The following is a 22,706-nucleotide window of genomic DNA, read 5'->3' as shown; positions in this document are numbered from 1 at the left end:
AAACAACAAACAAACCCTACCTGTGGAAATGATAGGTCAATCTGACTGTAGCAGCCAGGCCCCATGAAGCAAGAGACATGTGGCTCTTTCCATTAAGAAACACATGTAATGTCAAACAATAGGTTTATTTCCTTGAATGTCATATAAACTCTTAAAATACAATTAGAAAATAGGATTATGTATTATGTTTGCATTCGCATAATTAACATTCATTATGTCCAAATAACATGAGAAAAACTCAAACACCATGACAACATATGAGTTATAAAACAAGCTTAACAAGCTGCCAATTCATTAACAAGCAATGGTAATGCATCACAGCAGAACCATGAACAAATATAATATGGATGGAAGCATACCGACATTGGATCATAGAAAAAATACTTTACTGAGTACAGGGATATATCTAGGATTCCAAATGTTTTTAATGTTCCTTTTTATAAGAATATAGGACATTTTTAATTCAGATTGGGAATTGTTGCTGCATGTGACCAAGTATCAGCCTCAAAATATATTCCTGAGGTACTGATGTAACTGCTGCTGTTATGCTGAATATAGATGACATTGTAATTAATATGGTTAGCTGGAGAGAGTCATACAAGTCATGGGGGTTTACAACTTGTTGAAACCCATGAATATGCATATGGTGCTGGCCAACTAACTATCAACAAAGAGGTTATCTACGATTTGACCAGCAGATTCTGGCATAGCAAATAACACGCTACTCTGTACACCAGTCAGTTGGAACAATGCAAGAGACATAATAGTGATAACCTTTTTCATCTTTAAGGGAAGCCCATTGTTCACACAGGGGTTCAGCAGAATGTTGAGCAATCAAGAATAGCAATATGATAGTCGAGAGAAAACATATTTAATGTCCCTATCCAAAACTAACAAGAAAAGACAGTGATAGGAAATAAATAAAAGGGAAAACAATGTTACTATGTTATAGGTTTGAATGGCCATCAGTAACCTTTTAGTTTGTAATTACAACAAGATATCATACTTGGAGCAAAGTAGTGTTAAAGATTGTGACCCAAACCCAGGTACTGGGCAGGATGTAAAGCTAGGTATGAGGTATATCATTATGACATGTACCCAGACATCATGTATGAGATGTATGAATATAACACACACACATGAGGTGTAATATTATAAACACATACCCTGAAGTTAGGCATGAGGTATGAGATTATAAACACATACCCTGAAGTTAGGCATGAGGTATGAGATTATAAACACATACCCTGAAGTTAGGCATGAGGTATGAGATTATAAACACATACCCTGAAGTTAGGCATGAGGTATGAGATTATAAACACATACCCTGAAGTTCGGCATGAGGTGTAAAATTATGACACAACCCCATATGTTGATATGATCATGACAAGACATTTGGTATTATTGTATTTGGTCCAACCACCCATTCCTCTAAGGCATAAGGCATATTTGTATAAGGAATGTAGCAAGCAGCCAACTGTCTCAGAAGCAGAGTGCCATTCTTCTATAAATTATATGTAAATCCAAAAGACCTTTGGCTGGTTAAATATTACGGACTGGTATCATGCATAAGAAGAGCATAGTGTCAGATCTCTAGTTCTATAAAGGAGTTTTGTGCATATCTCACCTTTTGATCATGAGAGCATGTTCATATGCATTATTACATTACCAATCACTAATCTTACAAAGGTTCCAACAAAGATTATAAAGGTTCCAACAATTTGTCACAAAGCAGCAAACAAGCCCTAGTACACTCTCTCCCATACAGCCTAAAGCTAAATATGGACACATATGGGGTGGCATGTTGATATTAAAACACAGATAGGTAAATCAATGAGAAGAGTTGACTAGTACTAGTATGCTACACCACAAAACCTTATGTCTGATATTGTTAGGACACATACTCTCCACTAAAACCACCTGTCCACTGCACATCTACCAAAAAATGAATGTGTGTGTGTGTGTGTGTGTGTGTGCATGCGTGCGTGCCTGTGGGAGTGTGTGGGTCTGAGTGTGTGCATTTCTGTCTGTGTATGTGTATTAGTGCATGTCTCTGTGTGTTTCTCTGTTTGTCTGTCTGTCTGTGCCTGTGTGCATGCCTGTGTGTCTCTGTGTGTAATAAATATCAACAATCAGTGTGCATCACCCTGGGGAGTATACAGCCCAAGATGCCTGTGAGGTGCATTAAGTTTCAGTCACATGACCATCTCTGGGGGCCCATTCAGTGTTGGGTGATCAGGCTACAGTCCGTTTGATTTCATTTGAGGCCGATGAATTGCTCACTAGCACAAAATCTAATAATTGCATCAAAACCACATTTTGCAGTCACATGAAATCGACAGACCAACTCTGATGATTTGTCCCATAATTTTGGACACCCGAACAAAAAAATTGTTTAACAAACAATTATTACTTTGTTGTCTATTTTTTACGAGGGGTAACCACTTGCTGGTAGAACAGCCAGGTAATCAACAAGCATGTGTAGTGAAATTTCAATTTCACACATGCAACACACACACCTGGCTGTTATACCTGCAAATGGTACCCCCTCGTAAAATATAGCGAAAAATGACAACAAAATAATGGTCATTTGTTAGACAACTTTTTTATTCGGGTGTTTTAACTTTTGAGACAAATAATCAGAGTTGGTCTGTCGATTTCATGTGACTGTGCAAAATTTGGTTTTGTTGCAATTATTAGATTTTGTGTTAGTGAGCAATTCATCCGTCTCAAATGAAATCAAACGGACAGTAATTTGAAATTACTTGCCTGAGGAGACACCACTTCAGTGTTGAGCCGGACTGAAGCCAAAGAAACTCTCAGGAGTCAAGCTGCCAACAACTCTCTGTGAACAACTTCACCCGCTTTGTGACCTGTAAGTTGTACACTGGACCACATGCCGCCTAGATGACAACCTCTCATCTATCAGCAGTGCTTTAATGACAACTAAACAAGACAAGGATATGGCAAGGCACAAGCAGGACACAAGACTTATGAGATCAGATGCAAATACAAACAAACAAAGATAAATATTCACATATCTATAAACAATGAAAGCCTAAATACCCTGTTATTAACGGATGATATCACAGCACAGTTTGCATAGTGTAGCACAAAGGGCAGTCACAGCACGCTGGCAGCATGGGAATGGCCATTGCAAAATATTGAGGAAGGAGGAGATCAAACAAAGGTATAACAATTTAAACCCTGTACAATTATGACTAAAATATTTTCATACATTCAAGCTCTGATGGAAATACAGCTTCCTGAGCAATGACCAGTTGAAATGTCTATAAACAGGACAGGACTGAACCAAGGATATGTCCACTGAAATGCCTGTGTCTTATCACCATGGTTCCACAGTTTATGTAGAGGTCTGTGGTAAGACGTTTGTGACATATTCTCAGACCTGCAACCATATACCCAATGTCTACACTTACATATTGTAACAATATTAAACACAATATTCTGTCTGTTTAGTGTACAGACCCTAATTATCAACAGCAATTATTTTCATAGGCAAATCTAAAATCTACCATGCAGTTGTCCTTGTTGATATTATGGACAAAGAGATTTCACAATCCACCACAAGACCCTTGGTCTGAGTCCAACATCCCAGCGTGATGACACACGCCAAACATTAAATGGAATGTATGAATAAAACATTGCACATTACAAGATGGACTACATCTGAAAATCTCAAATAGAACCATACACATATTTGGTTAAGTATCTTCCATGTTAAAACTGTTGATGCTGCCTGAACTACAGATTCTTGGTGCTCCTCTGTACATACTGTGATTATTACATGTGTCACTTCCACAGCACTGGTAGGAAAACACTTCAGATGTCTCAGTTGACACATTATCATTAATCAGTTGGTTCCAAATGGTAAGTATTATTTCACATCACAAAACATTAACCCAGAAATACTTATTATTTTTGAACTTAAGCAACACATGAGGTCCGATATATTTTGTTCAAAACATATCACAGAAATAATTAATATGTTACTGACAGGTAGTGAACTGACCAATAATAATTACTTGATTTATATATGAACCTTTAAAAACATTCAATAATATGCAAAACAGTCTTCCACCAGTCGCAGAGACTATATTACTGACATCTTGTAAACACTATCCATGAACAGGGAAAACCATGCATTGATATATATATTAACAGAACGTGAGTCAAATTCAACAACAAACTAAACAAATATGTCTGAAAACAGCAAAGTAATGACCACAGACATAGCCTGATGATTCTTTATGTCTGTTGTGGTGAACATATTAAAAACTTCTTGAACAAATTCTTCACTGTCGGAAACAAATAGCGAAGTTTCAGCTTCATTGGTTCAGAGGTCTCTGTGGAGAGAAAAGATGGATGTTGGACAATCAGGCCTTCATCAGGTGAAGCAAGGTTTTATGCTGTTTTTACCAGTACTGTTAATGTGTCAGGAAATGGGCCATAATGAATAATACCCATGTGCAGTATCAAACCTGTACTCTCAGCAAGATTAGCAATCACTTCCTCTACTAGGCCTCCACACACTGCTGCCATTTAACTGGAGCTGCTGTACGCAGAATGGGTGTTCTGACAAGAGTTACTTTGATGGACTGTCCTTCCTTGGCATGGACAGTTGACCCCTAGGGTACACAGCCACCTGCACTGAAGGACTGGAAAACTTAAATATCTTTGGATATCTGGATATGTCCTGAAACAAACCATGAAATTGTCATTAGTTTCAATACAAGTAAAACTTGGTTAAGTCGATCTCTTTGAAATGAGTGAGTGAGTATGGTTTTACGCCGCTTTTAGCAATATTCCAGCAATATCACGGCGGGGGACACCAGAAATGGGTTTCTCATATTGTACCCATGTGGGGATTCAAACCCGGGTCTTCAGCATGACGAGCCAACGCTTTAACCACTAGGCTACCCCACCGCCCCCTCTTTGAAATGAGTTCTGCATAGTGTGAGTGAGTAAGTATGGTTTGACATAAGCAATATTCTAGCAGTACCTCAGCATGGAACACCAGAGAGTATCCCAACTTATTACCCACGTGGTCAACGTATGGGAGTTGCATACTAATCTCGTACGTCACACGTGTGTCGTATCGCGTTGACCTGTGTCGTAACGACTTGACCTGAGATTCTAACGATTTGATTGGATAACCGATGACCTCTCAGTTAGGTCATGTTGTGACGGAACTACTTTTTCATTCATAACAAACATGTGGATCCATTCATTCTACAACTAAATGCATTTTGGGAATGTAAACATCGCGAACGTTGCCGTGTCTCTGTTTTATTGTGAGTCGAACTGAGACATTATGACCGTCGAAAAACGTAAACGCAATGTTTCCACCAGTGATGTTAGCCGAATGAAGCAACTGCAAACCAAGAAACGGGTGCTACGGAGTAGTTTACTGTAGGAGGCTGTACGAGGGCGAAGACAACTGACATGCATCGTGACGTCGTTTACCAAGGCAGTGACGTCATTACAGTGGCGTCATGCAAATATTGTACTACAGTACAAAACTCTTCCGCAACCTCTTTATGAAACCGGTTTCGGTTTGAAACCAAAATATTAACAAAACTACGTTATTTTGTCAATTTAATGCATGTAAGATCGGGTAATAAATAAAATACCACTGTCGGTCTCATTACATACGAATTATACGAAACTGTGATTCCTATGTTATCTGACCTCGCTTTCGCTCGGTCAGATACCATAGGAAGGACACTCGTTTCGTATAATTCGTATGTAATGAGACCTCGTGTAGTATTCTCTATACCTTGTACTCATGTGGGGGTTCAAACCTAGGTTTTTTGGCATGATTAAGGAACACTTAGGGACCGTTCATAATTTATGGTTAGCTGGGTGACGATGGTTTTTATGGAGAAGTATGTACAATGTGAATGACAGTGACATATGTCTGAAGGGTATAATGATACTAATTAATCGAGTCTGCCTATCTGATCCATTAAGCTGCATCTCATAGCCAGTATAAGTAGGATTTGTCTATATTTATATGCTTAAGAATCACGTCAGCATGATACATTAACAAAATCTGACATAGTCTCACCTCATCCACAGTTTGGAGTTCGTCCAAAGCTTCCGACATTTCTTCGATAAGGGCTTGGGTGCAAAAGATCTAAAACAAATCATATTTAACCATATGACAATGTAAAAAAATGTTTTCAAAACCTTTCATATGCTCTGATTGTAAATCTATTTCACATTATGTAATGTCATATTCTTTTAACTGACTGGATGTAAGTGAGATGAAAAATATGATTCAATCACTATTGACATAAACCTTAGGGTGCTAATGAATTTCAATTAGACTTCTGATTCTGATTGCAAGTATCCCCGTGTTTCCTAACAGTCGAGATAAGTTAGAGTATGGACCTTTACCGTTGTGTTGCAATAAGCACTCCAAAAAGAATTGAGAAAGAATTGTTTAATAAAGTGGCCAAACATAGATGAAACAAAATAGTGATAGCTAGGCAATGATTTACCAGACTACGCTAGTGTTCTCTACAAAACACAGACTATGTGGTAAGACTTCCGCCCGTATCCCACCTAAATTTTAACAATGAGCAAACAATTCTTTGAGTAGCACTTTTAGAAATTGGATATATCTTTCAGTATGTTCAGGTATAATTAAAGAAACATGTTAAAACCCATCCTTATCAGATGAGGAATTATATACTCAGGTGATATTATTTGACTAGAATGAAATTTAATGGGGATACGGGCAGAAGTCTTTCCGATTATGTTGTATATTTGCAGTCTTAGTAAGGGTGCATATAAATATAGGTTACATACAGACTGCTTTAGACTCTGGTACTTATACAGCAAATATGATATGTGTCTTACCTGCAACACCACTTTCAGTTAGGGAGAAACATAAGCCATAAGTTTTAAACATGGTTTAACACCAATAATCGAATATATCAGCTATGTGATGGCAGTCTGTAAAATATCAACCTGGATCAGACAATCCAGTGATTGACATCATAAGCATTGATCAATGCAAATAGGATGCAATAACTAAGTCAGCAAGTCTGACCATCCATATGTTAGTTACCTGTGACAACAAGCATAGGTTAGTAGAGAGCAATTTTAACGTAGATATTCACAAGTTAAGCCTTAAGTATTCACAAGAGTCTGAAGGTTGGCTTAATGCTTCACACCTGTAAATCCGTGCCTACAGCCTTCATGGGCTGGACATCATTAACCAACACACTCTCATCATGTGTGGATGGGACCAGGTGGACCGCATGATTGTCTGCACTGCGGAAGATGAAAAATCTTCCCTTCTTTAATCTAGCTCTAAAACAAAAGAAAAATTAATTAATTCCAATATATTATCAACATGTTTCTATCAATACTTTTAACTACAATGACATGAAGACACTATCTGTGATGATACTATCTGTGAAGACACTATCTGTAGAAACACTATCTGTGAGGGCATCTGTGATGACTTCATCTGTGATGATACTATCTGTGGAGACACTATCTGTTATGGGTAGACAACAGCTAAATTAAGACACTATCAATGAAGACACTATCTGTGGAGACACTATACATAAAGACACTATCTGTGATGACACTATCTGTGAAGACACTATCTGTGATGACACTATCTGAGAAGACACTATCTGTGAAGACACTATCTGTGATGACACTATCTGTGAAGACACTATACATGAAGACACTATCTGTGATGACACTATCTGTGAAGACACTATACATGAAGACACTATCTGTGAAGACACTATCTGTGAAGACACTATCTGTGAAGACACTATACATGAAGACACTATCTGTGATGACACTATCTGTGAAGACACTCTGTGATGACACTATCTGTGAAGACACAATCTGTGATGGGTAGAAAACAGTCACATTAAGACACTATCTGTGATGACACTATTGTTACGAGGGGAGAGATCACACAACAATTGAAACTAACTTTAATACTGGCAGACTATATATATGTACAAATGTGCAAAACAAGTATCATTTGATATGGTTAAAAGTCTTACTTTGGATAAACAATTGTTCCTGTTCCATCACATTCCTCAGAATAAAAACACATAAATCCATCAAATGAAATCCCCTCTATGCCGACATGGCACATTCAGAAAGTCAGTTTAACTAGCCGACATGGTTAAACCTCTCATTTTGCTCCCGACCTGGGCACTGATTACTTTGTGTTTTAACTTGCTTGAGAAAGTCAAAAGCCCAAGCTACAATTACATAACATCATTGTTTCATTACCCCAGCTTACTTATAGACAATGGAGAGTGGTCACTGGTAAGCATAGCTTCTGAGTCATGGTGAACAGGTATTGTTGGGAATATAAATATAATTTAGAATCACTTCAAATGTATAATTATATATATACAGATTTAGATATATATATAGAGTCTGTGATTGGTAGAGGCCAGTTACATGGAGACACTATCTGTGATGATACTATCTGTGAAGACACTATCTGTAGAAACACTATCTGTGAGGGCATCTGTGATGACTTTATCTGTGATGATACTATCTGTTAAGACACTATCTGTAGAAACACTATCTGTGAGGGCATCTGTGATGACTTTATCTGTGATGATACTATCTGTTAAGACACTATCTGTGGAGACACTATCTGTGAGGGCATCTGTGATGACTTTATCTGTGATGATACTATCTGTTAAGATACTATCTGTGGAGACACTATCTGTGAGGGCATCTGTGATGACTTTATCTGTGATGATACTATCTGTTAAGATACTATCTGTGGAGACACTATCTGTGAGGGCATCTGTGATGACTTTATCTGTGATGATACTATCTGTTAAGATACTATCTGTGAGACACTATCTGTGAGGGCATCTGTGATGACTTTATCTGTGATGATACTATCTGTTAAGATACTATCTGTGGAGACACTATCTGTGAGGGCATCTGTGATGACTTTATCTGTGATGATACTATCTGTTAAGACACTATCTGTGGAGACACTATCTGTGAGGGCATCTGTGATGACTTTATCTGTGATGATACTATCTGTTAAGATACTATCTGTGGAGACACTATCTGTGAGGGCATCTGTGATGACTTTATCTGTGATGATACTATCTGTTAAGATACTATCTGTGGAGACACTATCTGTGAGGGCATCTGTGATGACTTTATCTGTGATGATACTATCTGTGGAGACACTATCTGTTATGGGTAGACAACAGCTAAATTAAGACACTATCAATGAAGACACTATCTGTGGAGACACGATCTGTGATGACACTATCAATGAAGACACTATCTGTGATGGGTACACACTTGACCACCATAGGCAGCAGCTCAGCAGCCTCTGCATCAAAACACAACTGGACATCCTGGATTGGCTCCACATGCTGGTCGTCCTCCTGGTCTGAGTCCTCATCCCGGACTATGTTCTCCTTATTGTCATTGTTGTTATCTGCAGGTGTGGCTCCTGTCTCCTTCATCTTGATACGTCTCTTAGGTGTGACATCACGCGACTCTCCTTTTCTGACCAAGAAAAACAACTCATGTCAAATCAAGACTTAAACTGACAAAATGGCCCTTGAAGTTACACCACCCTCTTAAGAAGGAACTGTTGAGATCATAGCTTACATCTTACCTAAAAACTCTCTACATACATGTACCATATGTAATTTTTATAACAATGAATACGTGGGGACCCTTCATGTTGTGTCTGTATTTGCTTCAAACAGTTCCCTCCTATGTGTACACAACATTAGTTATCCAGTATCTGATCCAGTTAGCCACCACTTTCATCTGGAGAACAATGCAACCATCTCCATCCTTCTTACTACTTACTTTGCAAATGTTTCCTCTCACATATGGATTTCAGCTGATAGGATGTCTATTTCAAGTGCGTTATTCAAACATGCTTCAAAACAAAGCCATTGAATGGGCCTGGGTATTAATTGTCATAGAATGAAACCAGTGATGTGTGGATTTGTACTTACAACAGCCTCCATGTGAATACGGCGGGTGACATGGCCCATATTAGACCCATCTTTCTCTATCCCATCCATCACCATCGCCTGTAAACTGGGATTCTTCTCAAACAGGGACTCCTTACGTGACATGTCAGTTACGAAGAATGGGCCAACACTGAAAATTGGTTATTATGAGATGTAATGGATATGTACATAGAGGATATTATATGAGTGCCCATGTCATCCTATGTTCATAATATGAGTGCCTAAATGTTGGTATTTCCCGAGCGAGAGCAAGGGATATATATCAATATTTAGGCACATGATATGAGCACGAATATAATGTTCTATTTATTACCCAAGATGTCAAATTGAGGAAAATACACCCAAATCTTCTTTCAAACATAGGCTGGCTACCCGTTGTCGCTGCATGTTGAGTCCACTGTCATAGAAGAAATGTGACGTCATAGCATTGTTCATGACGTCACGTCACCATGACAAAGTGAAATTTTGCCCTAGGGCATCATATGAAAAATATTAACCCCTATATTTTCGCCCTCTTAGGTAATAAATATCATTATTTCAAAATGCCCACCAACAATGATTGATAAATAGTTTTCTTTAATGTTAATTTCCACAATGCTGTTGGCAAATCAGCTGTTGAAATCAAAGGGGTCAATCTGACTTAAAACCTTAGAATGACCAATTAAAATGAGGTGAGGAATGACCAATTTTTTTTCTTGTTTTACGGATCCAGCGGTCGTATTTTTTAAAGAATAAGAAAACAAATATAAATTAATTTTCCACACTCAAATAATAAAATCCTAATGTTTTTATTGGCCAAAATTGTAAACTTACAAGATAACTCCTTTTAGATTGTTTTTTTTTGCCCCATATACACTTCATAAATTCCAAAAAGTAAAAGACTTTTAGTACTTAGAAGGAATATTACTTTGACAGGTCATTTTATTTTTATTTTGTTTCCCTCCTGCCTTTAGGTTTTCCGTGAACTAGTAAAATCTAGATATTTTTTATATTTGTATACTTATCCTGCATTACTCCTTAATGCATTTACTGCTTTCCCTTGACAAGACGAAGCTGTGCAATGGAAACATCGAAGAGAAGTTGTTCCAACTAAGCGAGCCGGCATATTGCCATTGCACTGCGCCCACGTGACCTGGAAGAAGCTGACGTCACACATCCTCACATTACTGCTGGATCGAAACATCTGAAGAAAAACATCGTGGGGAGGCAGCGGGCTACAAGACTGAGTAATGCAGGATAAGCATACAAATATAAAAAATATCTAGATTTTACTAGATTTTTTACCTTTTTACCTTATCCTGCATTACTCCTTAATGCATCTGTATCCGACGGAAAGGAGGCGGCCAAACCTTAAGATGGGATACTCATGATAAAAAGAAACCTCTCACACCACAGGAGATAATCTGGCAGTAGTTGTGGTAGATGAATCCCAAAGACCATCCCTGCCAGGATAAATGAGAGTGTGAGGAATGGAAGGCGTCCAGGTAGGATGGCAGTAAAAGAGGAGCAAACGCTACAATCTGAAACTGACCTTCCGACGTATGCAAACATCATGTAACCTGCTCGTCTAGGGTGACATACACAAAGAGAGTCACAAGGCTCGTTCAGGACTGCCGTGGAGTTAATGGCGATTGGGATTGGTAACCTGCTGTGCCACCACCAGGGGACCAAAACTGTGTACGCCCTCTACATCTTCCAGTGCCACGTCCCTCAAGTAGTGACTGGCGAAAACTATATCGGATTTCCAAAAGCATCCTTCCATGATGGATGTAGTAGAATATTACAATGGAGGGCCATCGTGGAGGCTACCGCTGTAATCTTATGAGGGTTGTTTGCCCAAGGAGGGTCCAAGTTGGCGGCTTCATAAGCCTGAAGAATGATGGCACGCAACCATAATGCCAAGGTGTTACGACTAACTTCCGCCTTAGATGACATGGAGACAGGAATGAAAAGTCATGTCCTTGCACCACGATGAGCCTTAGACCAACGCAGAAAACACCGCAGGGCACGGACCAGGCATAAATGAAGTTCTGCCTCATCCTCAGATCCCACAATAGAAGAGAGAGGGGGAATCGTGAAAGCCCTGTTGGGCTGTCCAGGGAGTTGATTTTTTGCGATGAAGTCCCAGCACAGTCCAAGGTGAACAGCTCCATGTGGGGTCTGTTCAAAATGAACACGAGTGACATCAAGAGCATGCAGCTCGCTCACCCTAGCTGCCGTGGCCAACACAAGCAGAAATACAGTCTTCTTGGTGAGATTGTAAAAAGATATGGTGTGAAGTGGCTCAAACCACGCCCAGGCGCCTGAACTTGGCCTTCTGGTCCTCTAAACGGAATGAACACAACAAAGCTTGCAACTCTGGAATCTTGGTCATCCTCCTGTCCTCAGGAACCACCAATACAGAGTTCAAAGCCACCAAATATGTCATAATAGTACTGCCCTTGAGGTGTCTATGATTCCGTAAAAACAGAAAAATTCAGCCAAGAATTGAGGTGAAGAGGTAACAGGATCCTGGTGTTTGGTCTTGCAAAAACTCTCAAAGGATCTCCATTTGTCATCATATAAACCTCGAGTAGAAGGCCTATGTGCCAAGGTTATGGCCCTTGCCGCTCTAGCTCAATAACCCTTGGCACTAAAAGCCCTTTGCAAATGTACCAGGCGTGCAGATGAAACTGACCTGGAGCCAGGTGTGGAAGCCTGCTGTGTGGGTGTATCAACAGGTTTGGCCACTGTGGCAGCCTTAGAGGCTCGCGGGTGACAAGCTTTCTTAAATCCACGAACCAACTCTTGGTTGGCCACCAAGGCGCAATCAAAATCAGAGAGATGGTGGGTCGCCCTGACCTTTTGCAGAATCCTGGGCAGAAGGACCGGGGTGGAAAAGCGTACACGCTTAGGTTTTCCCAAGGAATGCTGAGAGCGTCCAGCGCCCATGCTTGTGGATCCGGAACCGGAGATATGTAGGTTCGGATCTGAAAGTTCTGACTGGTGGCAAACAAATCTATGTCGAACGCCTCTGGGTGAAGCTTCCATTCCGTGGGTGCTACACTGTCCGGTCTGGAGTTGATGAGTTCGGCATGCTGAAGACGCAACTGCCAATGAGACACGGACAGAATGACTGCCTCCAATTCCAGATTGTTGATATGCCACTGGCGTTGGTCGGCGGACCACCGCACTGAGATGACCTCGCCCTTGGGATGCTCCCCAACCCTGGAGAGACACATCTACGAAGAGGCATAGAGTGGGTGTTAACTCGGTCAAGGAGACGCCTCCTAAGACGTTCGACTCTATCATCCACCACTGTAGGTACATCTTGAGGTGAGATGGGAGAGACATGGAAATTGACTGATCTTGGCGCCTGAGGAAGGGGGCAAGAAAAATTTGGATCGGCGCAGTTGAAGGCGACCCCTGGTAGTCAGATCCTGGGCTGACGTTAGTAACCCCAGAAGTACTTGCCACTGGCGAAGAGTACGAGATTGATGGAGCACTGGGTAAAGATGCTGCAGAATCTTGAGCCAGCGATCCCTCGGAACGGATAAAAGATCCGGATGTATCTGAAACAAACCCCCTATGAACTGTAGCGTTGGGTGGCCGTAGGGAGAGGCGCCCCAGTCGCCAGAGGCGCTGCAACTGCTGCATGTCCCGGGAGGGAGGAGAACGCCAACTGTGGAGTAAATGGAGGGATCCCCGAAGGCGCCATCCTCTGTTGAAACATAGACTGTATATAAGACTGCATCCACCCTGGATCCATGTAAGGCTCCGTAGGCGCACCCTGGTCGGCAGGTAAAGTAGGAGGCGCCACAGACGCTGAAGTAGACATCACAGACGACACCAAGGGTGCCGGGAACGTAGACGGAGTCGGAGTAACCAGTGTCGATGCCATAGCAGACGGAGTCACCGACGCAGCGGCAGGTGTCGACAATCCCCTAAAAGACACTGAGGAAGACAAACCAGACATTGCCGTAGTCGGTGGGGGTGACATCTCCTATGAAGAACCCTGCACTTCCACAGTAGCCGGGGAAAGTCCTGAGAAGCCGATATCCTACGTCTATATGCCTGTTGCGTGAGTCGTTTCCGAGAAACCCGCAGATACTTATTGAAAGCTGAGAGGGAAAGTCGAAGACAATGTGAACACTTGGATGTCAGGGAACACTGCCGCGTACAGTTCAAACACCTTGGATGGGGGTCCCTGCTTGCTGCCATTGCAAGCAATACAACATGGCATAAATCTGCAATATAAGCATAAGCCCACAATAATAAAGTTTGTAAGAAAACACACACAAAATCAATAGACAACCAATATTTCCCGCCAACCAAAGGAAAATGGTTAAGGGAAAAAACGACAAGCTTGCAACAAAATACTAAATAAATACCCAAGTATTCAGAATTTATACAAACCTGTAGAGGTTATGAATTCTTTGAAGAAAGTCCTCCTTGGGGTACCTTATAAGCATTAAAATGTCCATTTTAAAAGCCTACGACAGTTGTAACTATATTTTAATAAAAAATATTTACAAAACGAAAAACACGTTCTACGTTATGAGACCACCCCTACAGGGCCCCCGCGGGGACCCCTACCGGCAAGAGCAGGTAACTCTAGCCGACAACCTCGCACCTCGCACCTCACTTTTCATGCTGAACGGATCAGACAGAATGAGGGGAGGCGGGTGGCCGTACCCCAAGGGGGACTTTCTTCAAAGAATTCATAACCTCGATATGGTCTGTGTGGTAGCTGGGTGACCTACTTTACTGCCCCCGTAACAACAGAATAACTGCTTCTCTTTACGGATGGACGTTGTTCTCTTGACATACGTTTTAAGTGTCTTACGTACATCCAACACATGTACTCTGTCCCCAACCCGTCTACCTGAAGTAATGGCCAACAAAAATGCCGCTTTCCAACTTAACAGTTGAAGCGACAACCCCGACATATCGTAGAAGAAAGGACTAGATAGCCAATCTAAAACGATGGACAGATCCAATGGCGGACTTGTCCGTCAGACGACCGGACGCACTCTGTCCACACCTGCTAAGAAACGCTGGACCAGAGGGTGTTGTCCCAAAAGGGCACCCTCGGTAGGAATGTGGAAAGCTGAAATAGCCGTGGAGTAGCCTCGGATAGTAGACGCGGCTAGGCCGGCTTCTAACCGAGACTGTAAAAACTCCAAAACTTCGACTACAGTCGAGGAAAAGGGATCAAGTATCCCTCTGTTTCCACACCAGCGCGCATAACAGGCCCATCTTTCCTCATACTGTAAGTTAGTCGAATCCCTCCGCGAAGCCAGAATTGTGTCTGCAACTGGTGCAGGAATTCAGCTCGCATAGAGGCGACTCCTGACAGTGGCCAAGCCACCCACAGCAATGGACAGCACGAGCGATCTGAGTATTACCGGGAACCAGCGTTGAGACGACCACAGAGGTGCAAGAAGCACAAGTAGTCGCGCTGGTTGGGTGGCGAGCTGCGATAGGACTCTTGGAATCAGAGGTATCGGTGGGAAAGCCCACAGAACCCTGTCCGTCCAATCGAGCTGGAAGGCATCGGAGGCGATCGCTCCCGGATCCGGGATCCTGGAGCAAAACACCGGAGTCTGGTTCGTCACCCCAGAGGCAAACAGATCCACCTCGAACGACCCGAACAACTGGGAGATAACCCCGAATATCTCCCGGTCGAGTAACCACTCGTGAGGGGCCAGGATACGACGTGAGAGTGCATCCGCATGAACGTTGTCCTCTCCCGGGAGAACCGGTGTTGAACCGGTCGCACCACAGTAGAAACTGCCACGCCTCCTGGAGGAGTGACGGAGACACCGTACCGCCCTGCTTCAGGATATAGGACATCGCCGTTTGATTGTCCATTTCTAGACGAACCACACGGTTCCGAACCTGCTCCATGAAGCGTTCGAATACCAGTTGGACCGCTCTCAATTCTAACACATTGATGTGCAAGGTCGCCTCGTTCACGGACCAAAGTCCGGAAGCCGTGAGGTCCCCTAGGATAAAAATGCACTCATCTACCACCGGGGGGTCATAAAGAGCCCCCTCTCCCATCAAGTAGCGCCGGTTCAGCTCCGGGAGATCGAAGCGTGACCTGCCACCTGAGAGGAGAGGGTTAATGACCTCACTAATAAGTGAAGGTAAAATGCGTAAGTGGGCCTCTGCGACCCGACACGGAGCAAACGCCTCCCCAGGGAGACAAAACTCCGCGGGGTGGGGTCGTCCGACTGCACGACCACCTGCGGCAAAATGGAAGCAATGCGTTCCCGCACTTGCCGCAGGGACGGACCAAGCGCGAAGGAACCTTCCCCTGACGCCTCATGCCCCCCCGTCCTCATCCATGGCTTCCTCCTCCCGCTCCCCCGGAAGCGAACTCTGTGTCAAGAGTCACCTCCGAAAGCACGGAAGTCGGCTCCACGCACAAGGATAGGGGAGCAATAAGAGCCGAGGCGCCTGGCCCGTCCGACCCTAGGCTCGAGGATGAGCCAGGTCACCAAGGACCCAGGGAAGAGCCTGCCGAAACAGGATTCCCCGGAGTAACGGAAGGCACCGAGTCGACCGGTAACACCGGCGCTCGGGTAACCCCCGCTTGTGAGCTGATGGACAACGGTACGAGACCCGTAGCCACAGCGCTAGTACGCTGCGCTGAACAGGAGCCGAAGCTCGGGCCAGACACAGGCGCGCCAGCAGAGGGGTTGCCAGAGCCGAGGCTCAAGGCAAGCACCCCTCCGGGGGTAGAACCCGTCCCTGGGTCGAAGCCCGAGGCAGGGGAACCCCCGACAGACGTCCCCAGAGCGCCGCTAACCCCCGAACGGAAACCGATCTTCTCACGGAGACCGGACATCGCGTCCGAGATAAGCAAGCGAACCAAGGTCATGTGTTGCTGCAAAATAGAGGTTAAATCTGTTATACGTAAGGGTGCGGAATCAGATTGAGTAGAAGTGGAGGGGATAGGGGAAGAAGGTTTTTCCGCCGTCTTGGCCCGCTTACCCCCACCCCCGCTAGAAAGAAAAATCTTCTTGCTTTTACCCACTTTAGATGGTGGGTCCTGAGCCCATAAGTCTCCCCCCGCCTCCAGCAAATTTTTGTAAAATATGAAAAACTTACCCAACTCACCTTACATTGCTGAAAGTGAAAACGTTAGGCAATCCTACAATAGTAAATGTACAAGAAAAACCCCACCGACCTAGCGATGTAACCCAAAAAGTTACAACCGTAGGACAGAAGGAAGCCAAACCGACCGCCATCTTGCCTGCCACATGGCTGGAAAATGGAGCCTGTCCGACAAAGTTACAACAATCATGAATGAAAAAATCAACCTACAATTCCATCTAGCGCCCGTGCGAGAGAAAAAGGAACCATACATACATTAGTTGATTCTTTAGCACTCATTTCCAAGGCTCGAAGTAGTAAAACTCCAATGAACAACACGCACGTCTCACATGGAAAACGACAGCATGAAAAGTGAGGTGCGAGGTTGTCAGCTAGAGTTACCTGCTCTTGCCGGTAGGGGTCCCCGCGGGGGCCCTGTAGGGGTGGTCTCATAACGTAGAACGTGTTTTTCGTTTTGTAAATATTTTTTATTAAAATATAGTTACAACTGTCGTAGGCTTTTAAAATGGACATTTTAATGCTTATAAGTACCCCAAGGAGGACTTCTTCTGAAAAAGAATCAACATGGCTTAATGGAACACTGAGCCGCACGAGTTAAACGTGAAACAGATAATAAGGCAAATACACAAAACACTTCTCTTCAAATAAATGGTAAGAAGATAAAACCACAAACCGTTTCTGAAGAAACTATCAAAAAGAAAGTGACAAAGAAACACAACAAATGAGTAAAGTCGCAATTTAATCCCAGAAAAAATCGCACGGCCTGTCAGGCTGGTGACAAGCAGTAATGTGAGGATATGTGACGTCAGCTTCTTCCAGGTCACGTGGGCGCAGTGCGATGGCAATATGGCGGCTCGCTTAGTTGGAACAACTTCTCTTCGATGTTTCCATCGCATAGCCTTGTCTTGTCAAGGGAAAGCAGTAAATGCATTAAGGGGTAATGAAGGGTAAGGTAAAAAATACAAGAAATAAAGTTGGTCTGGCCTAATTCCCAAATTGACATAAGAATTGTGAAGAAGACCCACTCTGGTGAGTCTTTGAGCAGCTGCAACATGCCAGCTCCCTTCCACTTCTGTGCTGCCTTGATCTCCTCATCCATGACACCAACCAACTGGCAACACAGGAATACAGTACTCAGGACAAGCTAAATCTACTTTACAACACCACACTGAACTATATGTGTCACAGTGTGTGCTTTTGTAAACCGATATGCAATTTTGCAGCCATATCTAGGGAGTCGGTTCATTACCTAGTACACTGACTCATCATTATCAAAAGTGAACTGACAATACTTCTTAAATTTGGATATGGAAGAAGCTTGTATCAAAAGTTGAGAGACTCATGAAAATGTTCTATTGTCATTTGCATGAAAATAATTAATGTTAGAGAAGTCTGTTCCTCTAATTTTTCACTAATCCAGCAGTACAAACTATTTGTAATGTCTATCCTTATAACTACTACAACAAGTACGGTAATGCTATGGATCACTGGATAATAATGTCCACATTCACATGTTGCATGCTGGGTAAAATCACTCATATGTGATTACCATAATAGTTATTTTTACCATGTAAGTGATATTTTTCTATGAAGTGAGCTGTGGATTAGTAGGATTAGTGACCAAGGGTATCTACCCTTGATTGTTACAAAGGTAAGCTGTCCATCCTGTGTTGGAAAGTTCTAAGTTGCAGTTGATGAGGAATGTTTGTGCAGGCACCTGTCTGAACTCGACGGTGCCGTACGGTGTGTCTAGGTCGAGCAGCTGAGGGTCCTCTGCCACCAGCATATGCTGTATCCTGCAGGAGCTCTCCCCATTCAGGGGCTTGTGCCATGGGACGTGGTCTCCAACATGCAACACATTCCCTGAAGCAGAAACAGTTCCAGGTCATATATGTAACCTCACAAAGATTGTCTGAGCATTCTGAGCAAACATCAGATACACAAATACCGAAAAATATATGTGACAAGCATGTGGCAGTAAATCTTTATTAGGGACCAGTTCAAAAGTTCAAAGTTTTAATGCTGGGGACCAGCTCAAACATTCAAAGTTAAATGCACAATAACATTTCCTTCAATTTAGAGACAACCTCCACATTCTTGTGTTGCGCTCTGCTTTTGTAAATATTTATCTTTTTTCTACAAAATCCTGTTGTAGAGCTTTCATAGATCAAATGTGCCATCCTGCATTTCACACTGCACCAGGACTGACTGACTGAGTTTGGTTTTATGCCGCTTTTAGCAATATGCCAGCAACATCACGGCGGGGGACACCAGAAATGGGCTTCACACATTGTACCCATGTGGGGATTTGAACCCGGGTCTTCGGCGTGACGAGTCAACGCTTTAACCATTAGGCTACCCCACCGCCCCTACACTGCACCAGGAGCACTTGCCACTTGTGCTAGTTACAACAAAACCATATCTTGTTGGAAGACTGAATTGTTCAATGACAACACCTAACTGCATGTACACATCCCTCGCTAAATTAATAAATTTGAATTGCTACATATCAGGCTCAGAGAGGAAGCCCTACTTGTTCTTGGTTATGACTTTTGAAGAATGGCACCAACACCAGGGACTAATTGATCTCTGCACCTTTTGACCGCAAAACTGAGAGCACTTTAGAGAAACAAACCCATGCATAGTGATTTTAGCATCAGGGATGTACATTCAGTACCTACTTTTTGAACATCAGTATTTTATTGTGCGCCATTTGCGAAGAATGACCTGTGGATAGTTCTTTTTTTCTGTGTAAACTCTTTGCTCCTTTGAGGTAAAAAATGTAGCAATTGTAAAACAACAATTTTTAACACTTTAAGTAAGTTGCCATAGTGATAAGAATATTGTACTTTCCAGTACATTGCATAACAAAAATCATCAAGAGATATCACCCTGGTCTGGTGCAATTTGCAAATGGAATTTAGCCACTTAAACTCCTCTTTTTTGGTAACTGCCTTTAGATACCACCTAGTTCAGTGAAGGAGAAGATAATGCTGTTCGGTATTCATCTATATCCCAAATCATCACAAGGAACCAGTTCACAAGTAGTCTCATCTGTATAGCAAATATCAACCAGCAAAATATTAAACTGCTCCAGAAAATAAGAACAACCCTCAGTTTCATTGATATCATGAAAACAAACATAAAATGAAAACAGAATATCCCAAATCATCAAAATCCACCAGTTCCCCACTTGACTGATCTGTAGCAATTAACAAGAAATATTCAACAGATTTGGAGTTCTGCTCCTGAAACAGAAAGCAGATAGACAGTTCTCAAACAGGAGGATAACAATATGACCTCATGTTTGATGTTCTCAGTGTATCTCACCCGTGTGGAAGACATATCGAGCCAGCTTGTTGATGAGAGAAGGGGCCCAGTCTGGCGGCACAGTATCCTCAACTTTCCTCTGTACACGCAGTGTCAGCTCAAACCCAAAGCCACTAGGTTCCCCACGCTCTTCTCGCCTGAAACATGACATCAGTATTCTATGAATACAAAATGCCTTTCAGAAAGTCATCAAATGTTGTAGACATGATCAACCAACAAGACATACTGGCAGATGAAATCTTAGTCAGACATGTTAAAAGTCAGAGCCTTAATTAAATTCAGTTAACCTAGAACAAAACATCAAAGTTTTTTTAGTGTCTAGTCTGGTCTGTCATCTACATGCTGTAAATCAGTAAAAGATGATTTGTGTTTATCTGATACATGCTTTACAATATCAGTAATGAGGGTCTCAGGCATTTATGAGAGAGTGAGTATGGTTTTACGTCGCTTTTAGCAATGTTCCAGCAATAATTTATATCACAACGGGGGACACCAGAAATGGACTTCATATATTATACCCATGTGGGGAATCGAACCCAGGCCTTCGGCGTGAGGAGCAAACACTTTAACCACTAGGTTACCCCACCGCCCCCTTTCAGGCATTTAAGTCAAACACACAAGCACAAGTATGCAGCTGACAGTGACAAACCTAGACAAGTAATCAACTGCATCAGGTTGTTCAAAGTGAATGATATGATGTTTAACATTGTGTTTTATGTTACCGGTGAACTCTTCCATCGCCATACAAATCACTGAAGCCGAAAGTGATGAAGTGCCAGTGGGGTGGAATGTTCTTGGACAAATCTCCTTCATTAGAATATATGCGGATAAAGTCAAGAGGGTCTGGTCCACCTAACCTGAAAAGATAATAAGCTGTGTATCCCATACCTATTATTGCATTAAACTCATATCAAAACTTATACACATGGTACAAAACAAAAGAAATATTTCCTATCTGGAAGCATTTCCCCATATAGGCGATGTAATGTTAATACAATGTAATTAAGAACAGATTTCTTACTCTGGTAGTTAATTTATAATTGAAATTAACTTGAATAGTGCCCCGGCTGACTTTTAGCTCTGGCTGATCAATTGTCTATTGTAAGAAATCCCCAAAATGACCAATACACGCACTAAGAAAGAAAAACATTTTATTTTGCCTGATTTGTCATTTGTAACACAAAATAAAATATACATGTGGGTGTATTTTGGATAAAATTTGGGAGCACTGGGTGAAGAAATAAGAATGCTGTCACATTTTAAATACACCATCTTTGTAACAGTCACATCAGTATATCATTTCTACATTTCTATATTAAGGCATGATATAAGCCAGTTCAGACAGATCTTTTATTTAATATTTAAACAAAAATCTGTACCTTAATAAATTTGGCAATACCAAGTTCCATACATCAACCCCCCAATGAGGTCGACACCAGAATGAATTTAGTATATCAAAATGTGTGGCATCAAAAGAGCAAAATCATGATAAAAATAAATGTGATTATAGAATCTGTTTGCCACTCAATGAGAACCGTTATAAGAAATAGATATGATGTCAGGACAATTCTATGATATTGCAATTCTGTGATATACCTCTCCGATCCTTGGGGTAAGTTATTAAGTTGTCAAAGTAGGTTAGCCCATCCCACTCACGAAAAATGTTGACGAACTTAGTGTACGGAGGCTCCCAAAATAGTGTTACACCTCGTCCACCATCGACAATGGGCAATTTGGATTTGAATGGAAATTACATTTTCCTCGCTCAGCAGATTCTTATGAGAGTTCAGATGTCGGGATGTCCCCATTGAAGCTTATTGTCATTCATCACTGTGCCAAATACCAAGTCGCAATAAAAGTACGAAGTTACTAGGTTAACCAGTTTGACAAGCTCAGTCGGCAACCTACCATATTTGCACCCTTGGTGTAGACTGTAGAGGATTGGGTTGATCTGCATAAATAATTTTGCAAGATCTGTCTATAGCCTCATAACCATAACTGTCACATTCATCCAGATCGTCAGACTCTTCTGAACTGTCTCCCATGGGACCCGACACTCCAAGCTCTCCAAAACTTTCTGCTTCCATAGTTGAAATGTGGTTATCTCCCCTTATGGCATACTCTTGAAGCACATCGTACTAGAAGACAATAACAACTTATTATTCTTAGTTTTCAAATGACTAACGGCATTGGTGTCTTTATGACTTAATTAGATTACAAAATAATTTGTTT

At 42.0% G+C, this 22,706-nt stretch overlaps 1 protein-coding gene across 1 annotated transcript; it reads right to left on the bottom strand.

Annotated features, from left to right (window-relative positions):
• Positions 1-106: 106 nt before the first annotated feature.
• On the bottom strand, positions 107-22,568 carry LOC124263208 (suppressor of fused homolog). The gene is made up of 11 exons (XM_046697791.1): positions 22,383-22,568; positions 21,197-21,331; positions 20,475-20,611; positions 18,862-19,007; positions 18,170-18,255; positions 10,023-10,170; positions 9,671-9,681; positions 9,349-9,558; positions 7,206-7,344; positions 6,092-6,160; positions 107-4,717 (listed from the first exon to the last, which is right to left on the bottom strand). The coding sequence occupies exons 1-11, from the start codon at positions 22,559-22,561 to the stop codon at positions 4,607-4,609; spliced, it is 1,371 nt and encodes a 456-aa protein (XP_046553747.1). The 5' UTR covers positions 22,562-22,568; the 3' UTR covers positions 107-4,606.
• Between the last annotated feature and the right edge of the window lie 138 nt (positions 22,569-22,706).

The sequence above is a fragment of the Haliotis rubra genome, unplaced genomic scaffold (genome assembly GCF_003918875.1).
Source record: "Haliotis rubra isolate DU_JTF1 unplaced genomic scaffold, ASM391887v1 Scf871, whole genome shotgun sequence".
NCBI lineage: Eukaryota > Metazoa > Mollusca > Gastropoda > Lepetellida > Haliotidae > Haliotis > Haliotis rubra.
Note: the sequence above shows the minus strand (reverse complement) of the source record. Positions and strands in the feature narration are given on the sequence as shown.

Bases quoted from the DNA above. Each gene is read 5' to 3' on its own strand.
- LOC124263208 (XM_046697791.1), bottom strand. From the start codon at position 22,561: ATGGAAGCAGAAAGTTTTGGAGAGCTTGGAGTGTCGGGTCCCATGGGA. The intron at 19,008-20,474 runs GTGAGATACACT...TTTCTGCTTCAG, and splicing joins TCGATATGTCTTCCACACGG to GGAATGTGTTGCATGTTGGA. The intron at 10,171-18,169 runs GTGGGTCTTCTT...ACCAATTTTCAG, and splicing joins CTGCTCAAAGACTCACCAGA to TGTTGGCCCATTCTTCGTAA.